Source organism: Alnus glutinosa, chromosome 9 (genome assembly GCF_958979055.1).
Source record: "Alnus glutinosa chromosome 9, dhAlnGlut1.1, whole genome shotgun sequence".
In the NCBI taxonomy this organism is placed as follows: domain Eukaryota; kingdom Viridiplantae; phylum Streptophyta; class Magnoliopsida; order Fagales; family Betulaceae; genus Alnus; species Alnus glutinosa.
In genome coordinates this window covers 8,987,018-9,002,721 of record NC_084894.1, presented here as the reverse complement: position 1 = coordinate 9,002,721, position 15,704 = coordinate 8,987,018, and the positions used below count along the sequence as shown (strand labels likewise).

The following is a 15,704-nucleotide window of genomic DNA, read 5'->3' as shown; positions in this document are numbered from 1 at the left end:
ATCTCATAGGCTTTTTCTTTATTTGCATGTGACTGAGGGGATATGGAGAGAGGTATGCATCAATTTTCAGAAGCGAGAGAGAGGAGTTGGAGATGGGAAGGGGACTGAGCGTGTTTCGGCGTGATGGTGGTGTCGGTGGGTTGATGGCGTGAGAAGAACGAAAGGAAAGCCGTGAGAAGAGGGGATGGGCGTTGAGTTGCTGAGGCGCACGTTAGTTCTGCTGAGGTAAAATGGTCTAGGCGAGAGGACCTAGTCTTCAACGGGAGGAAAATTCAAAGAGGAGGACTGAGTGTGGCAGTGTTTTGTCTCCAACTGTTACGCGTGTCACTGTTGGTGATGGGCAAAAAGGCAATGAGAATTAACTGGCAATTGGTTGCCAAACGAGTCCTAAATTCCCTTGCATCCACTGTTGGGGGAATCCTACAATCTGACCTTACGTCTGATACAACGAAATTCCTTTTCCCCCGTTATGACTCAGTACATTTCCCACGCATTCAACCCTTCTGTCTCTTCCCATGTTTGACTTTTCCTATTCCCCATACACAGTCACTCATAGTACTCAACTTCTTCTAAAGCTTCGGCTTCACTAAATCTATCTATACCCATTTATTTTCAGTTACTTGCAAAGACCCATCACTACTAGAGCTCTAACTGTACTCACACCTCTTACGCCTATATTTCCAACTCCATTTGTGCATTAAGACAACAAGATTCTTCAGAGTGTTAGAAACACTCCATAAATTCACAGTATTGTTCAAAACGCATACCTCAGCCCTTTTAGTCAAGTATTGAAACACAAATGAGCTCCAGATCTGAATTGTCTCCTTCTTCTTCATCTCCACAATTAGAGGCCGCTCTTCCATTTCCCCGATCTTTGTGGACAAATCTAAACTCTCTTATGTAATGGATTCTTATACGTCATTGTTGAGGACGCCGTTCTGGTTGTGATCTACGAAGCTCTCTACCTTTTGATCGGCGACACTCCCTAATAGGGTAGGCATGTTCTTGAGTTGTTCGGCGTTTGCTTCTTCTTGCTCAAGTTCTTGCACAATCTCAAGAACATTGTCCCATTTACACACCATTTGGCGCGTGTTTTCCACCGTTACCTTCATAGTTTCTTGGAGTTGGCCCAATAACTCCAATGGCTTTCTCAATTGAAGATCCTATAACTTCACATAGTAGGATCATTGGAAAAAAAAAAAAAGGTTATTAGAAGCTAGGATAGGAAGAATCGTAGGCTCTGATACCAATTGTAATGGTCTTAGTTATATGCAGGGAAATTCAGGGGAAGTTTAACCAAATAAAGGTAGAATTGGTGAAGATTCAAGGAAGAAAATGATGAATGTAGATGGAATTCGGTAAAACACTGCATAAAGGTACTTCGAGATGCCCAACTCTCCAAGAAATAGCTCAACCTCAATATTTTTTTCTTCCCTCATTCTCTGCTAGTTGGGTTGTTCTTTTATATATACAATTGGTTGCTAATAGAATGTTGCCAGCTAATCTTCTAGAGCGTTCTACTATTGCCACATCATCACTTGTTTCTTCCTTATCTGCTACCTACTTAACTCTTTATCTTACTTACAATGAGGCCCAACACCTTAACAAAATTACAAAGTAAAAAGCCCAACAAAACTAACTTATTTACAAAAAAAAAAAACCCATTAGATAAAAGGCTCACTAACCTAATTACCCATTAAAGGCCCACTATATTATATCCCTTACAGCCACAATCTCGTTCAAACGAGATTATCTCTTAATTACTAAGAAATCTAAATTTCAGAACCGATTTTTCATTGACGTGTATCTTGTTTGAACGAACCTCTTTCTCGTTTGAAGAGATTTCCTACAAATTTCATAAGCAATTCAATATTTTATCATTTTTTGTTTGTTTCCCACCTCTCCCACCTCTCCCCCTTCTTCACTTTTCTCTCTTTCCCACACCATCAAAGTGACATCTTGAAGAAGGTTGGTGCTTCCTTGGGGGTGGTGGGCAAGGCAATCTCTCTGGTATTCACACTTCTTTGCTGTTGGGGTTGTGGAATATGCACCCTCATCATCGTCTTGGCTCTCTTTCCCTCTGGCTTTTGTGCTTATCGGCTTCAATGAAGGTCGTACAAGGCCTCCATCCACTTCTAGCTTCTTTGAAACCCCCATCTCCAAATTTTTTTTTTTTTTTTTTTTTTAAAAAGAAACTGAGCCTTTGAACTGACAAATTGAAGCAAACCCAACAAAGGAAACTACTTTTTCCCTTGATCAAAACCACCCAAAACAAAGCAAGCACAGAGCAAACCAAAGTGAAGAGAAAGATAGAATTTTTTATATGAGAAGAAGAACAAACAACGGGATACTAGGAGAATTAGATTGAAGAAAAAGATGGGTATTTTGTCTGAAATTAGAACAAACCAGGAAAACAATTTAAAGAGAAACACTAGTTTAGAGAATTAGATCGGAAAGAGAAGTAGATGAGGAATAAGGGAAAAAGGGTCTTTCTTTGTGGGGTAATGCTAGAGCTTATTCTAGTGTCATTCTGGGGTCATTCTATGCTGACATGACACCATTTTTTTTTAATTTTTTTTTTTTTTTAATAAAGATAGGAGAGAGAAATCAAGCTGTAATTTTTTTTTTTTGAAACAAGCTAGGTGTCATGTCAGCGTAAAAGAACCTCAAAAAGACATTAGAAGGAGATCTAACATTTTTCTTCTTTGTGATACTATTGTTTGAGGAGGCTATAGAGAGAGAGAGACAGAAAATGAGAAAGAAAGAAGAGAAAGAGTTTTTGCGGGAAAATAATAAGAAAGAGTTTGTGATTTCAATAAAATATTTTGTTTCTACTTTGATGGATTTGATCCGGTTTTTCAATGCTTTTTTTTGTTTTTCTTAATTGAAGGAAATATTGGTGGTTCATGCTTGAGTTGTTAGATTTATTTTGTGAATACAATTTTTTTAGATAAAATTTATTTTACTCATTTGGAACAACTTTTCATGGTAGTTAAAGTTGTTAAAGTGGTTGCTATCAAAATCAATAAAAAATAATATTTGTTTAAAATAGAGAAATGTTTAGAGAGTTTGATGTAGGAAGCTTTTTAAAAGTGATAGATAAAATAACAAAGTAGATTGTTTAGCTAAAATTTAGAGAAAATTTAGAAAGCTCACTAGGAATGCTCTCATTTCAAAGTCTTTCCTTTCAAAATCACATATACACACACAACAAATCCCACAAAATCCCATGCACATCTCTCTCTCACTCTCTAGAAACACACACACATACACAACAACAACAAAGTCCACAGATCTCTCTCTCTAGAAGATTTTGTGGTGCAGCGCTTGTGCGATTCGATTGTGCAAAGTGGGTGCGGTGCTGATGAGCGAAGCAAAGATCTGTGGGTGACCGTGTGGAGCTTCACGATGGTGTGAGTGCTGTGCTGCTAGTTTTGGTGTCGTGTGATGTAATAGTCGGTAAAATTCGTTGTGCTATGTACACAGGGAAGAGCCGTCAGTGCTGTGGTGTACAAAGGGGAAGAGCTGTCGGTGGTTGTAATATGAGAATACCTTATTTGTGGGTTTCTACTATTATTATTTCTTTTTTTTTTTTCTTTTTTAAATTAATTAGATCCAGCATGGTTTATTTTTTTATTTTTTTAAAAAAGGAAGTTAAATCATCGTCATTTTAGGAAACGACATTAAACAATTAACGTCCTTTTTGTTAAATGATGTAAATCTATTTACGTTGTTTAACAATAACTGACGGTAATTCTTGTTGTTTGGACATCTAAACGATGAGAAATTATTTTTTCTGTTGGTGTATATTCAAATGACACTAATAAATTTGCATAGTTTTAAGGCTATTTTGGATCATTTGGGAAACAACACAAATTTTTCTTTTTTTATTTTTATTTTTATTTATTTTTTGTAGTGTGCGTATTATGTATCATGTTTCAGAACGTCTCGATTTCTGTATTTAATGCACTTTCTTATTCTATTATCTTCAATTTTTAATTTTATTTTTTCTGGATATTACAACATCGTTCCAATTGGCCGTCCTAGCTTTCAGCAACCACTGCAATATCTTAGAGCTAAAAAACATACTTTAGCTGGCCAGCCGTGTGTGAACGTGTTGAGTGATTAATGTTTATATTGGGAGGTAGTGCAGCTTAACAACGTGATGAATCGTATTGTTTATATCCAAGTGTCCCGTTGTATACACTTAACGGCAATAAATTTAAATTTCCAGTGCTTTTGGGATCAAAGACAACCCTTACATGCGGGTATTAGGTACACAATTTGTGCACAACAATCTTCATATATAATGATATTTCAGCATTTTTTTTTTTTTAAAATCAATAGCCATTTAGATTGTTGCGCACAAGTTGTGCAAATATCATTACACTCCTCTTAATTAATTACACACACACAGTGACGGAGGAGGGGGGCCGGCAGGGCATGACCCCCCCCAATTTCTAAAAAAAAAAAAACTTATAAGGTTTAAAAAAAAATTCTAAAAAAAAATTATTTTTAGACTGTAATTTCTCTAAAATAAGATTATGATACAGAGAATGGAAGGCTCTGCACCTGGACTACGGATTTCAAGCTTTGCATCTTGGAGTGCAACCAGATTTCAAAAGCAAAGCCCAAACCAGTAATGTGCTAAGATAGACTTGGAAAAGCATCAAAATAAATAAACTTGGATCAGTGTAATGACTTAATCAATTAAATTGCATCAGAAAAAAAACTATAATATAATTACTCTTTAACTTCTATAGAGTGCAATTTTCTTTCTACGTACAAACGAACATTTCTTTTGAGGGGTTGCCTCTTCTTTGCACCTTTATTCAGCAGAACAGACGTACTTTAAGATTAGTAGAGACACTTAATAAGAAAGCTTCTAAATTTCGGTCTTAACTGATATCCAATGTTTGTTGTAAAGAGTTCATCTTTTCTTTGCCCATGCTTTTTGCACCGGTAAAACAAGCTTGTTTGGCTTGAAAGTAGTTTGGCCGTTTGGGTTTGGGTTTGAGTTTGGGTTTGGAAGTGGGATTGCCGATTGTATGAGCTTGTTTCATTGTTTGGCTTGAAGGTGGTTTGGCCGTTTGGGTTTGGGAGTGGGATATATTGCCGGGTGTGATACAAAAACAAAACAAGCTAGGGAAGCGAAAGAAGAAAGGAAGATGAGAAGATAATGGCAACATGTAGTCTTGGTCCTTCTCATTTGTCTGTTTGTCTATGTATTTTTATTTTTTATTGTTTTCTCCCCCATCCATTGACTATATATATATATCTTTAATAATTAACCAGCTTGCTTCCAAAATAGAAAAAAAGGATCATATTCCTCATGTGGGCAGTCATATTCAAGGTTTCTTCCATGGCGTGGTTGGCATGCGCGCAGCAGACGCACGAGGAGGGTGTTTGTGCGAGAAAGGTATTCTTGAAAGGACTTTAATTGTTCTTTTTTTTCATGCCACCTGGTTTTGGAAGCTCTTTAGTCAATGTAGGATACAATGGTACTAGCTATTTAATGTTTGAATTAATCTTTAGGTTTTAAAACTATTTTTTTTTAACAATTATTATTATTATTTTTATTTTTATGACTAAATCTTTTTCAAAAGTTTATTAATTCTGTCACACACTTTCATTTCTACATAGTATATATGAGATAGTAATAAAAATAATTATTGCAACTTCAAAGATGTATAACTGTTTAAAGAATTCTTTATAAAATTTAATTGCATCTAAGATAAGAATTAAGTAGCTTAGGTTGTATCCCCCAAACCATGGTTTTGACCAGAAACCTAAAGAAGACAGCGGATCAAAGAAAATTAGTAAAAATAATTTTGCCTAGAAATAAAAGAACAGAAAAATAAAGTGACTTTGATTTTATGGTTTATGAGAGAGAAATGAAAATTATTAAAAATAATGATGAAAGTGACCTAAATAAGTTTGCATGGCTTATGAGTAAATGTTTAAGTTTGAAAACAATATTCAACCTAAATAATTCCACGGGATTTATGCTGTGTAAATCTAATATTGGTTGTGATCGACTTGAATTTATGCTGTGAGGCTAAAACATTATCAATCTGCTTGCAACGCCATGACAACAATTCAAGCGACATAAGCCATCGCATCAGGGCTGGCTCATTTATTAGGTGACTTAGGCGATTGCCGGTCTAAGAAGAAGGCCCCCAAATGGCAATATATATATAATATTGGTGATACTACTATGGTAGTATAGATTAAAAAAAAAAAAAATCTCTTTCAGGAGACTTTAATCCCATAGAAAAATCAACCATCAAGGCCTAGAAACACAATAATTTTGCCAAAAAAATAATAATAAGAAATTATTTCTCTTTAGCGGTCCCTATAACTCCCACATTGAAAAGTCAATTGATGTTAGTATACAACAATTATTTCTTTAAAAAAAAAAGTTGCGTTATTTCCACGTAAAAACAATCATTTATTTAATCTTAGACTTACTATATTTACATAATACTAATATTATTAACTATAATATAATTATTAATCTCATGTATTTAATAAATATAATTTATTAATTGTTAAATTTATTATTTATTTTCTTAGTCTTTATAGGAAGGGAGATGGATAACAATGTATCTAATAGATGGAATGAAAATAAAAATTTTACTTTAAAAAAAATTATTTATTTAATATTTAAATATAAAAAGACTTCATTTTAAACTATTGCCTTAGACCCTACCATATATAGAGCTCGCCTGCATCATATATATATGATATATGTTATTTGTTAATCGGCAATTGCCAATTGGTTGTGAAGTGGATTTTTATCTAACGGTTCCGTCAAATCACTAGCTATTGAACCATCTCGATCGGCTACATCAGTCGAACCCAAATTAACCGGTTGGGCGGCATGCATCATGCATGGACCATTTTGGATAAATAACTTCACCCCAGTATATATATATATATATATATATATATATATATATATATATATATATATATATATATATATATAAATATTTTTTTTTTCGGATGAATTCTTCAAGATAATTTTTGTGTCCTAAGAATCAATTTCATATATATAACTACAAACCTTAGGGATCAGATAAGCAACTTTTTTTTTTTTTTCCTATATATAAAGACGTGCTATATATGTTGTAATCTCAGAAACGCATGCCTAGTTTATATATTGCCATGAACTCTCCAACATGTTCACTGCAATGGCTTCCTTTCCTCTTTCTTATTTTCTCAAACTCTGTCACTGCAACACTTTACAATATTCCCAGGCTGAGTCCAGTTGGACCAACAATTCTACAAGATCCTGAAACAGTATCTGCTTCGGTTAACGTTTCAGATGACTTTCAAACATTTTACTATAATCAAACACTCGATCACTTCAACTACAGGCCTGAAAGCTACTCCACTTTTCAGCAAAGATATGTGATCAACTCTAAGTACTGGGGTGGTGCAAATAGTAGCGCGCCAATTCTTGCTTATTTTGGCGAAGAAGCACCGATGGATGATGAACTGGCTTTTATCGGATTTCTCACTGACAACGCCGTGCAGTTTAAGGCTCTCATACTTTATATAGAGGTATTCTTGAACACACGGTCAACATTCGATCTCTCTCTCATTTCTGGTTTTTACAATTTTTTTTTTTTTTTAATGAATGAGAATCAATTTTATATTAACAACAGTAACTCTTTACAATCGGTTCGTAAAAAAACAGATACCAGATTTTTGAAAAACATACTTCAAAACCTCAACTTTCAACAACATTGTAAAACAAAACAACCTATACCAGAATTTTGGAATTAATACCCCAATTAGAACAAATGTGAATATTACCCTTAATTAGTATTCATAATTTGTCTTTAGCCATGATACCGATTTTAATCTCTCACTTTATTTTCTGTAGAAACTGGTCCTCAGAAGGAAAATGATTGGCATGCATGTTTAATAACATTCTTGTTCCGCCATAGATGATAAATAGCATATCTAAAAGCAAACAGACAAACAAAAGCTCTAAAAACTTTATTCCTCCAATTATTCACCACATCTTACCAAATTTCTCATTTATGGTATTAATATAGCGATTTATATATATATTGTTTTCATCAGCACCGATATTATGGAAAGTCAATACCATTCGGATCAAGGGAAGAAGCGCTTAGAAACGCAAGCACTCTCGGGTACTTCAACTCAGCCCAAGCAATAGCAGATTATGCAGAAATCATCATTCATGTAAAGGAAAAGTTAGATGCAAAATATTCTCCAGTAATTGTCATTGGAGGATCCTATGGAGGAAGTAGGTCACAAATTGCTTTTCCTTCAATATATATATATAGAATGTGAATTAAACTCTGACAGCTCGATTGGGACGTGCATGTTTTAACCTAATTCTATTCATTGATTATATATTCAGTGCTAGCTTCATGGTTCCGGCTAAAATATCCTCATATTGCCATCGGCGCTTTCGCCTCATCTGCTCCAATCCTTTACTTCGATGACATCACGCCCCAAGATGGATATTTTTTTATTGTCACCAAGGATTTTAGGGTAACAATTTGAATATATACTTTCTTTTCCTTCCTTTTCTTTTTCATTTGAGTAATGTTATTTAGTAGACTACATGTACACGACTGCCATACAACTTAATAATATGAAAGTAAAAAATCAATCATTATAAAAACTGAAAAAAAAAAAGGTTAATTTTTACTATTACGTCATTCTAGTTGTATGACAGTCGTATATATAAGAGTCTATTAAATAGTATTAAAAATGTATCTCTTGGATGGTGTGCAGGAAGCCAGTGAGAGTTGCTACCAAACCATAAAAAAGTCGTGGTCCGAAATTGATGAAGTAGCATCTAAGCCTGATGGCCTTTCAATCCTTAGCAAGACATTCAAGACTTGCAAGTAAATAATATATATATATATATATATATATATATATATATATATATATATATATGGCCTTTGCAATGATCTAATTAATTATTACATTTAACAAACTGAAAATGAAAATAAGAATAATAACAATATATTTTGTAATCGATCGATGACTCGAATATTATTGTTTCTATTTCAGTCCCCTAAGCAAATCTTCTGAGCTGAAGGACTATTTGAAGACGATATATGTAAGTTCAGCCCAATATAATCATCCTCCACATTATCCGGTTAACATTGTCTGTGGTGGCATTGATGGAGCTCCTTCTGGAAGTGATATTCTCAGCAAAATATTTGGAGGTGTGGTTGCTTATAAAGGAAATCGATCATGCTATGTTAATGGACCCAGAAATATATCTGAAACAACTGTGGGATGGAGATGGCAGGTACATTTAATTTACATCTATATCTTATTATCTTCTTAATATTATCGATCGCTTTTAACTAATAGATCATGATATATATAATGACAAAAAACCGGCCGGCGAGATATATAAAAAATAACAACGACAACAGAATGGAACAATATATATATATACCATGTGCCAAAAACAAGAATAACATTAATTATTTTAGCAGTTATTAAATTTTCATTTTATATACCATAGAATTATGATGATCTAGACTTGGGCTATTTCAAGCATGTAAGGGGCGTAGATGACGCAGATGTCACAGCTTCATGGACGCCGACATCAACATTTTAGAAAGTTATGGGAGCTTTTTACGTACACTTGCAATTGCTTTTAATTAACGTACAGTAAACGAAATGCTCTGTGTCTTCAATACTGCTACAGCTTCATGAATAATAATTAATAGTACTAGGCCAAATATATATATATATATATATATATATATATATATATATATATATATATATATATATATATATATATATATATTAGAGCTTTGGAATAGTATTGGATTTTTATAAATGAAATTTGAAGATTTTTAGGTCCCAAACTGGCTCTGCCACGGCCCACCGAGCACGCATGCCAGTACGGACCTAGTTACATGTGGTTTAAAACTTTTATTTATTTATTTATTTATTTTTGGTAAAAATACATTTTACCTTTTAAAGATTCACACATTAGGAATGAATGAATTGAACAACCATACCATATGTTACTTTAGTTGGTTTTCATTTTTTTTAGGGATATTTTGAAGAGATTTGCTCTTAGGAACCCACATGCGATGGTTGATTTCCATCTAAGAAGACGGACTTCGACTTCGGTAACAATTGGAAAATATTGAAAATTTTCAAAACTTGTTTGGGTTCTTAAACATTGAAGGTAAAATTGAAAAAGTTGTAAAACTTTGAGAGCGTAAAATGTATATTTTTTCCCCCCCCCCCCCCCCCTCTCTCTCTCTCTCTCTCTCTCTCTCTCTTTTTTAGCGGCTTAAAACCTTAATTTTTTTTTAGCAGCTTAGAACCTTTCATCAAGTGTATTGTAACATAATAAATAATCAGCGGCCGGCGTTAGGATGCTATTATTTTTGTTATATTTCTTTATTAATCGATGTGACAATATTATGCAGTACTTATTAATTGATGTGCCATTATTATGTAGTTTTTTTTTAATTTTTTTTTTTTTTAAAAAAAGAAGTGATGCATGTATTACTGTTATGTCAACTACATATATATCCCTAAGCCCCTCTTTTTCACGTACATTAGTGTCTTTGTCCATTTCACCGCTTTGGCTCACCACTTCCATTGTTGCTTCCGCACCTACACCGACCATGCCAACTACCCATCTCCTCCACAATCGGAGGAGTGTCTCGTGCGACTAACCCCAAAACGACCCACGCGCGGCTAGAGACCGGTGGGTCTGCTTTCATCCACTGGTCCCAGCAATTCATTCGAGTGGTAACGTGGCTGACGTTGAATAGGGGTTGATGTAGGTGTCACATGGACTAACACATCAGTGACTGATGTGGTAAATCTTATGTGAGCAATACTATCATGTCAATTTGTAATGAAATGTTAGTAAAATTGGTAGCATTCCAAACATTTATCATGAATTAATATATATATTTAAAAAATGCTATATGTATTTAAACTTTTACAACACCAGCTTTACTAATTGATGATTTGATGTGGAGCTTATTCATTGGAGATTATCATAATAATTAATAAAAAGAAATGCTACGAGTACCAATGAATAAACTCTACGTCATTTTAATAAAGCTAACTTCTTTTGTAAAAATTTAAGTAGATGTAACATTTTTTTTTTTGTTTTTTTTTTTTTTTCCAAAGACGAGGCTATTTGAGGCTAGAGACTAATTCCTTGGCATATGCAATTTTCCCGTACGTCCCAACGATTTATAAACATTCACATCAAAATAAAATTTACTTGATTTGTACACTTCCACCCTTTTGCTTTAAATTTGATATGACTATTGAAAACGTATCCTAATTGTCCTTTATGAGTACTGCTTAAACCTCTCTTTGATTTTAGTTTAACATCTCCGTGCATTAATTAGAATTGCAGCGAGATGGTGATACCCATAGGAATTGGCAATGACTCTATGTTCCCGTCGAATCCTTTTCTTCTAAGCAGCTTTATTGAGAGGTGCAAGAGCTTGTATGGTGTCCCACCTCGTCCTCATTGGGTCACTACTTACTACGGAGGCCATGTACGTTTTTTTTTTTTTTTTTTTTTTCCCCATACATTTTTAAAGGTAGTATGAATAACTTCAAATAATTAATATATTGCAAACAGTTTGATTTTTTTTTTAATGCAAAATTGCAGGATATAAAATTAATTCTCCACAGGTTTGCCAGCAACATTATATTCTCCAATGGGCTTAAAGATCCTTACAGTAGCGGCGGGTAACCAGATAAACAATTACCAACACAAAAGAACTAATTAATTATTAAGTTTACTCGATTGACCAAGTTGAATTAACACCTTTCTATTTCTGATTCCAGGGTGCTTGAAAATATATCACACAGTGTTGTTGCTGTCCTTACTGTTAACGGTGTGTACTCAACTATTTTTTCGAAAAAGAATATTAAAAAAGAAAAGAAAAGAAATCATAGGGGAATTCATAGTGAATGGTGAATTTTCTTTTTGCAGGTTCTCATTGCTTGGATTTACATCCAGCAAAGCAAAGTGATCCAGAGTGGTTGGTCATGCAGCGAAATGTTGAGGTTAAGATCATCAAAGGATGGATCACCAAGTACTACACTGATCTTCTCGCTTTCAAGAAATAAATTGAAGTCACATCAGAGACGATACTAGAGGAAATAAAACATTGTGAAAATTAAAGCCTTCATATGCCTTTGAATGTGTCTACGTACAATATCTAATGAAGTTGATGTATACTTCGTAGTACTTGTTAGGGATAGTACCCTAACAACCAATTTGTATGACATATTTATTTAATAAAAGTAGTGTTTTATTTTCAGAGAATTACTTGAGCATTTGGCCATTGCATATTCATTTGATGAAGGTAGTTTTTATGTTACATTATTATATGTAATTTATGTGTATTAATAAGATTAATACATAGAAGATCTAAAGCACAAGTTCTTTGAAACTTATAAATATTAGCTTGTAGTTGGTGATGAAATTGAGTGTTTCTTCTTACAAGATTATAGCATATCAATTATGATTATCTATCTTGATTAAGGTAGTTGTGATTTCTAATTGATATGTTGGTGCATTTGTGATACACTAAACTGGACCACCATGAATTAGTATTCTAAGAATTACTGTTAAATGAATAATTGAATTCATCATGGCAAATAATATTGATTCTTAATTATGAGAGGCCTGTGAACTTAAACATATAATATTAGAGTTATATACTTGTTAACCATTTTGTGTATTAATTATAATGTAGTCAGTTAATTAAATATGGTCAAGAGTTGGATGACGAAATGGAGAGGCTCAAGGGAGTATTTGGAAGGGGCCGAAGCGTTTGTGAAGTATGCAATTACGAACTCCAGAAATAAAAATTCAATTGTGTGCTCATGCAAGAAGTGTGTCTTGAACAAGAGCCTACGACCAAAAAAAGTATATTACCACTTGACCGGTGGAAGGGGAATTATGCCTAATTACACTGAATGAATTTGGCATCGGGAGAAGATTATGGCACATGTACCTAATAGAGTACCTATAGTTGAATCTCCCAACCTGGTTCTGGCTGCAGATAATGTACCAATACTTGATGAGTCAAGAACGATGCATTCCATGCTGCAAGATGTTCTTGGAATGCATAATATTCAAGCAGACGATGGTGAGTGTCAAGTGGAAGTGCAAGCCGAAGATGTACCTGAGGTAGTTGAGGAAGAAATTGATGAGAGTGCCTGTAAATTCTACAACTTGGTTTAAGATGCAGACAAGCCATTTCATGATAAAACAAAATATATCAAATTGTTAGCTATTATTCATCTATACAACTTGAAGTGTGTGCGTGGGCTCAGTAATTAATACGATTTTCACATCTTTGCTTGAGTTCATCAATGAGTTAGTACCAACAGATGAGCCAGCTTTGCCTAAAAGTACGTATGAGGCCAAAAAATATTTGAGAGACTTGGGACTTGAATATGAAAAGATTCCGGCTTGTCGAAATGATTGTATGTTATACTGGAAGGAAACTGAGAAGTTAGATATATGTATAATGTGTAGAGCATCAAAGTGGAAGGACAAAATTACTGAAGAAGATGGGTCATCTTGAACATCGAAGAGACGGACTTTGCCAACCGCCAAGGCATTTGGCGGTTATAAACCGGCAACCGGTAACCGTTTTGGAATCGGAGGAGCAAAAGAATCAATCGCCGAGGAGCTAGTGGTGGTTCTCGTCCAGAACCTGATTTGGAATCGAAGGTTGTGAAACTACAAGGACGATGGGAACTAGCCTCCGTCCTCAATTTCCTCAGTGTAAGATCATCTTCATCTCCTTTGAAATCGTAATTAAAAATGTACCGTTTGATCTTTGGTCCGACTGAGGTTGGTGGTATGCTGTTTCGGCAGGTTTTTGAGCTAGTGATTGGGAGTGATTTGAAACTCTCTGCAGAAGAGATTGAGATGGGTTTGATGAAGCCTCACGGTTCTCTTGCTCAGCTTCACATTGCGATTTTGAAGGTTTTCTATTCTTATTACAGCTATCGAGCTCCTTAAAAAAAAGAGAAAAAAGTCTACAACTCTTAATGAAACCCATCAATTACCCCTCAGTCCTCTGACTCCTTGAGCTCCCCACTCTACTTCACACGTCTTCTCGGCTTCTCCTCACTCTGATTCATAGATCACACGTCTTCTCAGCTTCTCCTTAATCTTTACGCTTCTCCTTGTTATTTTTAAGGATAATTGCAACATTAGTCCCTAGGGTTGACCTAAATTACAAATCATTCCCTGTGGTATAAAAAGTTTATGGAGGGTCCCTGTGGTAAATTATAATTACGAATCACTCCTTGAACTTGTTTTGCGTCCACCAAGTTAACAGATTCCGTTAGTTTGCTATGTCATACCCAATAAGAAATTGACACGTGTCTATTACAATAATAAAAAAAACTTAAAAAATATATATATTTTTTTTAAAAAAATAGAAAATAGCAAAGGCGTGGCTACCGGGGGTGGCCCGGCCACGTTTGGGGGTGGCCACATGTTGATTTTCTATTACGTATGATGTGACAAAGTAACGGAATCTGTTCACTTTGTAGACAGAAAGCGGGTTTAAGGAATGATTCGTAATTATAGTTTACCACAAGGATCCTCCATGAACATTTTGTACGACAGGGAGTGATTTATAATTTAGGCCAACCCCAAAGACTTGTGGTGCAATTATCCTTTATTTTTATCTGTTTTTTTTTTTTAATAGTTGTTGTACTGATTTAAAAAAAAAAAAAAAAAGTTGTTGCAATGTAATAATGTGATTTCGACCTTTGTAGTTTGCAGTCCCAATGCAATCGGTGTATTGTCGCATCACTCTCCCTTCTCTTTTCCAGGTTCTTTTATATAATAATAATAATAATAATAATAATAATAATAATAACAATAAAGGCGGTTAACCGTCTTTGCAAAAATCGCTAACCGTCCATGTAGGGCGGTTTGCGGTTTGAGGTTTTAACGGTTTTGCGGTTGTATAGTTAGCGATTATAGGCGGTTAGCAAATGGTTATTAGAGGGTGGTTATTTCACCCCTAATTTTCACATCAGAGACATTGGCTCTCTAAACGCCCTCTGGACAATACCCACGAGCGAGAAAGTGGTCGTCGATTTTAATGCGATGTGGTAGCCAGTTGGCATGAGTGGGATGAAATATGGCCGGCTAGGAGCGAGATATATCCGGATTGGGAAGTTTGTGGGGGCTAAGCGCCCCAAACTGGAGGAAGATAAATCCTCAACTGAAGGAGGACCTGTGGACCGCCCTGATGGTATGTAAAACAAGTTAGTTACTAATTTATTGCGTTGAATATATATTACGATATGTACATAGTATATAATTCTTTTTTTTTTTTAACTAATTTGCATAAAAAAATTTACATCATGCTCGATGCACCGATGGATGCGATCAAACGGATCACAATGATTGACCTCGGAGATAAGCGAAAAAATTATAAGTACAGGGTGAAGAAGGGTCTTAATATACAAGACAATGATACTCGCAAGACAATTATTGACGCGATGCCTAACATCACGGAGTTCGATGCTGAGGACCTTGAGATAACCATTGACACATGGTTGGCTCCAAAAGATAAGATAATTACATCAACAAATGTCAGTAATTATTGGTATCGTATATCTTTAAACTTTCAACAATGCATGACAATGTATTT

At 34.6% G+C, this 15,704-nt stretch overlaps 1 protein-coding gene across 1 annotated transcript; it reads left to right on the top strand.

The window, feature by feature from the left end:
* The first annotated feature begins 7,130 nt into the window (after positions 1 to 7,130).
* Positions 7,131 to 12,326, top strand: LOC133878107 (uncharacterized). Its single transcript, XM_062316607.1, has 9 exons — positions 7,131 to 7,569; positions 8,098 to 8,284; positions 8,402 to 8,535; positions 8,782 to 8,894; positions 9,067 to 9,310; positions 11,406 to 11,558; positions 11,675 to 11,754; positions 11,854 to 11,903; positions 12,002 to 12,326. The coding sequence occupies exons 1-9, from the start codon at positions 7,150 to 7,152 to the stop codon at positions 12,136 to 12,138; spliced, it is 1,518 nt and encodes a 505-aa protein (XP_062172591.1). The 5' UTR covers positions 7,131 to 7,149; the 3' UTR covers positions 12,139 to 12,326.
* The last annotated feature ends 3,378 nt before the right edge of the window (positions 12,327 to 15,704 follow it).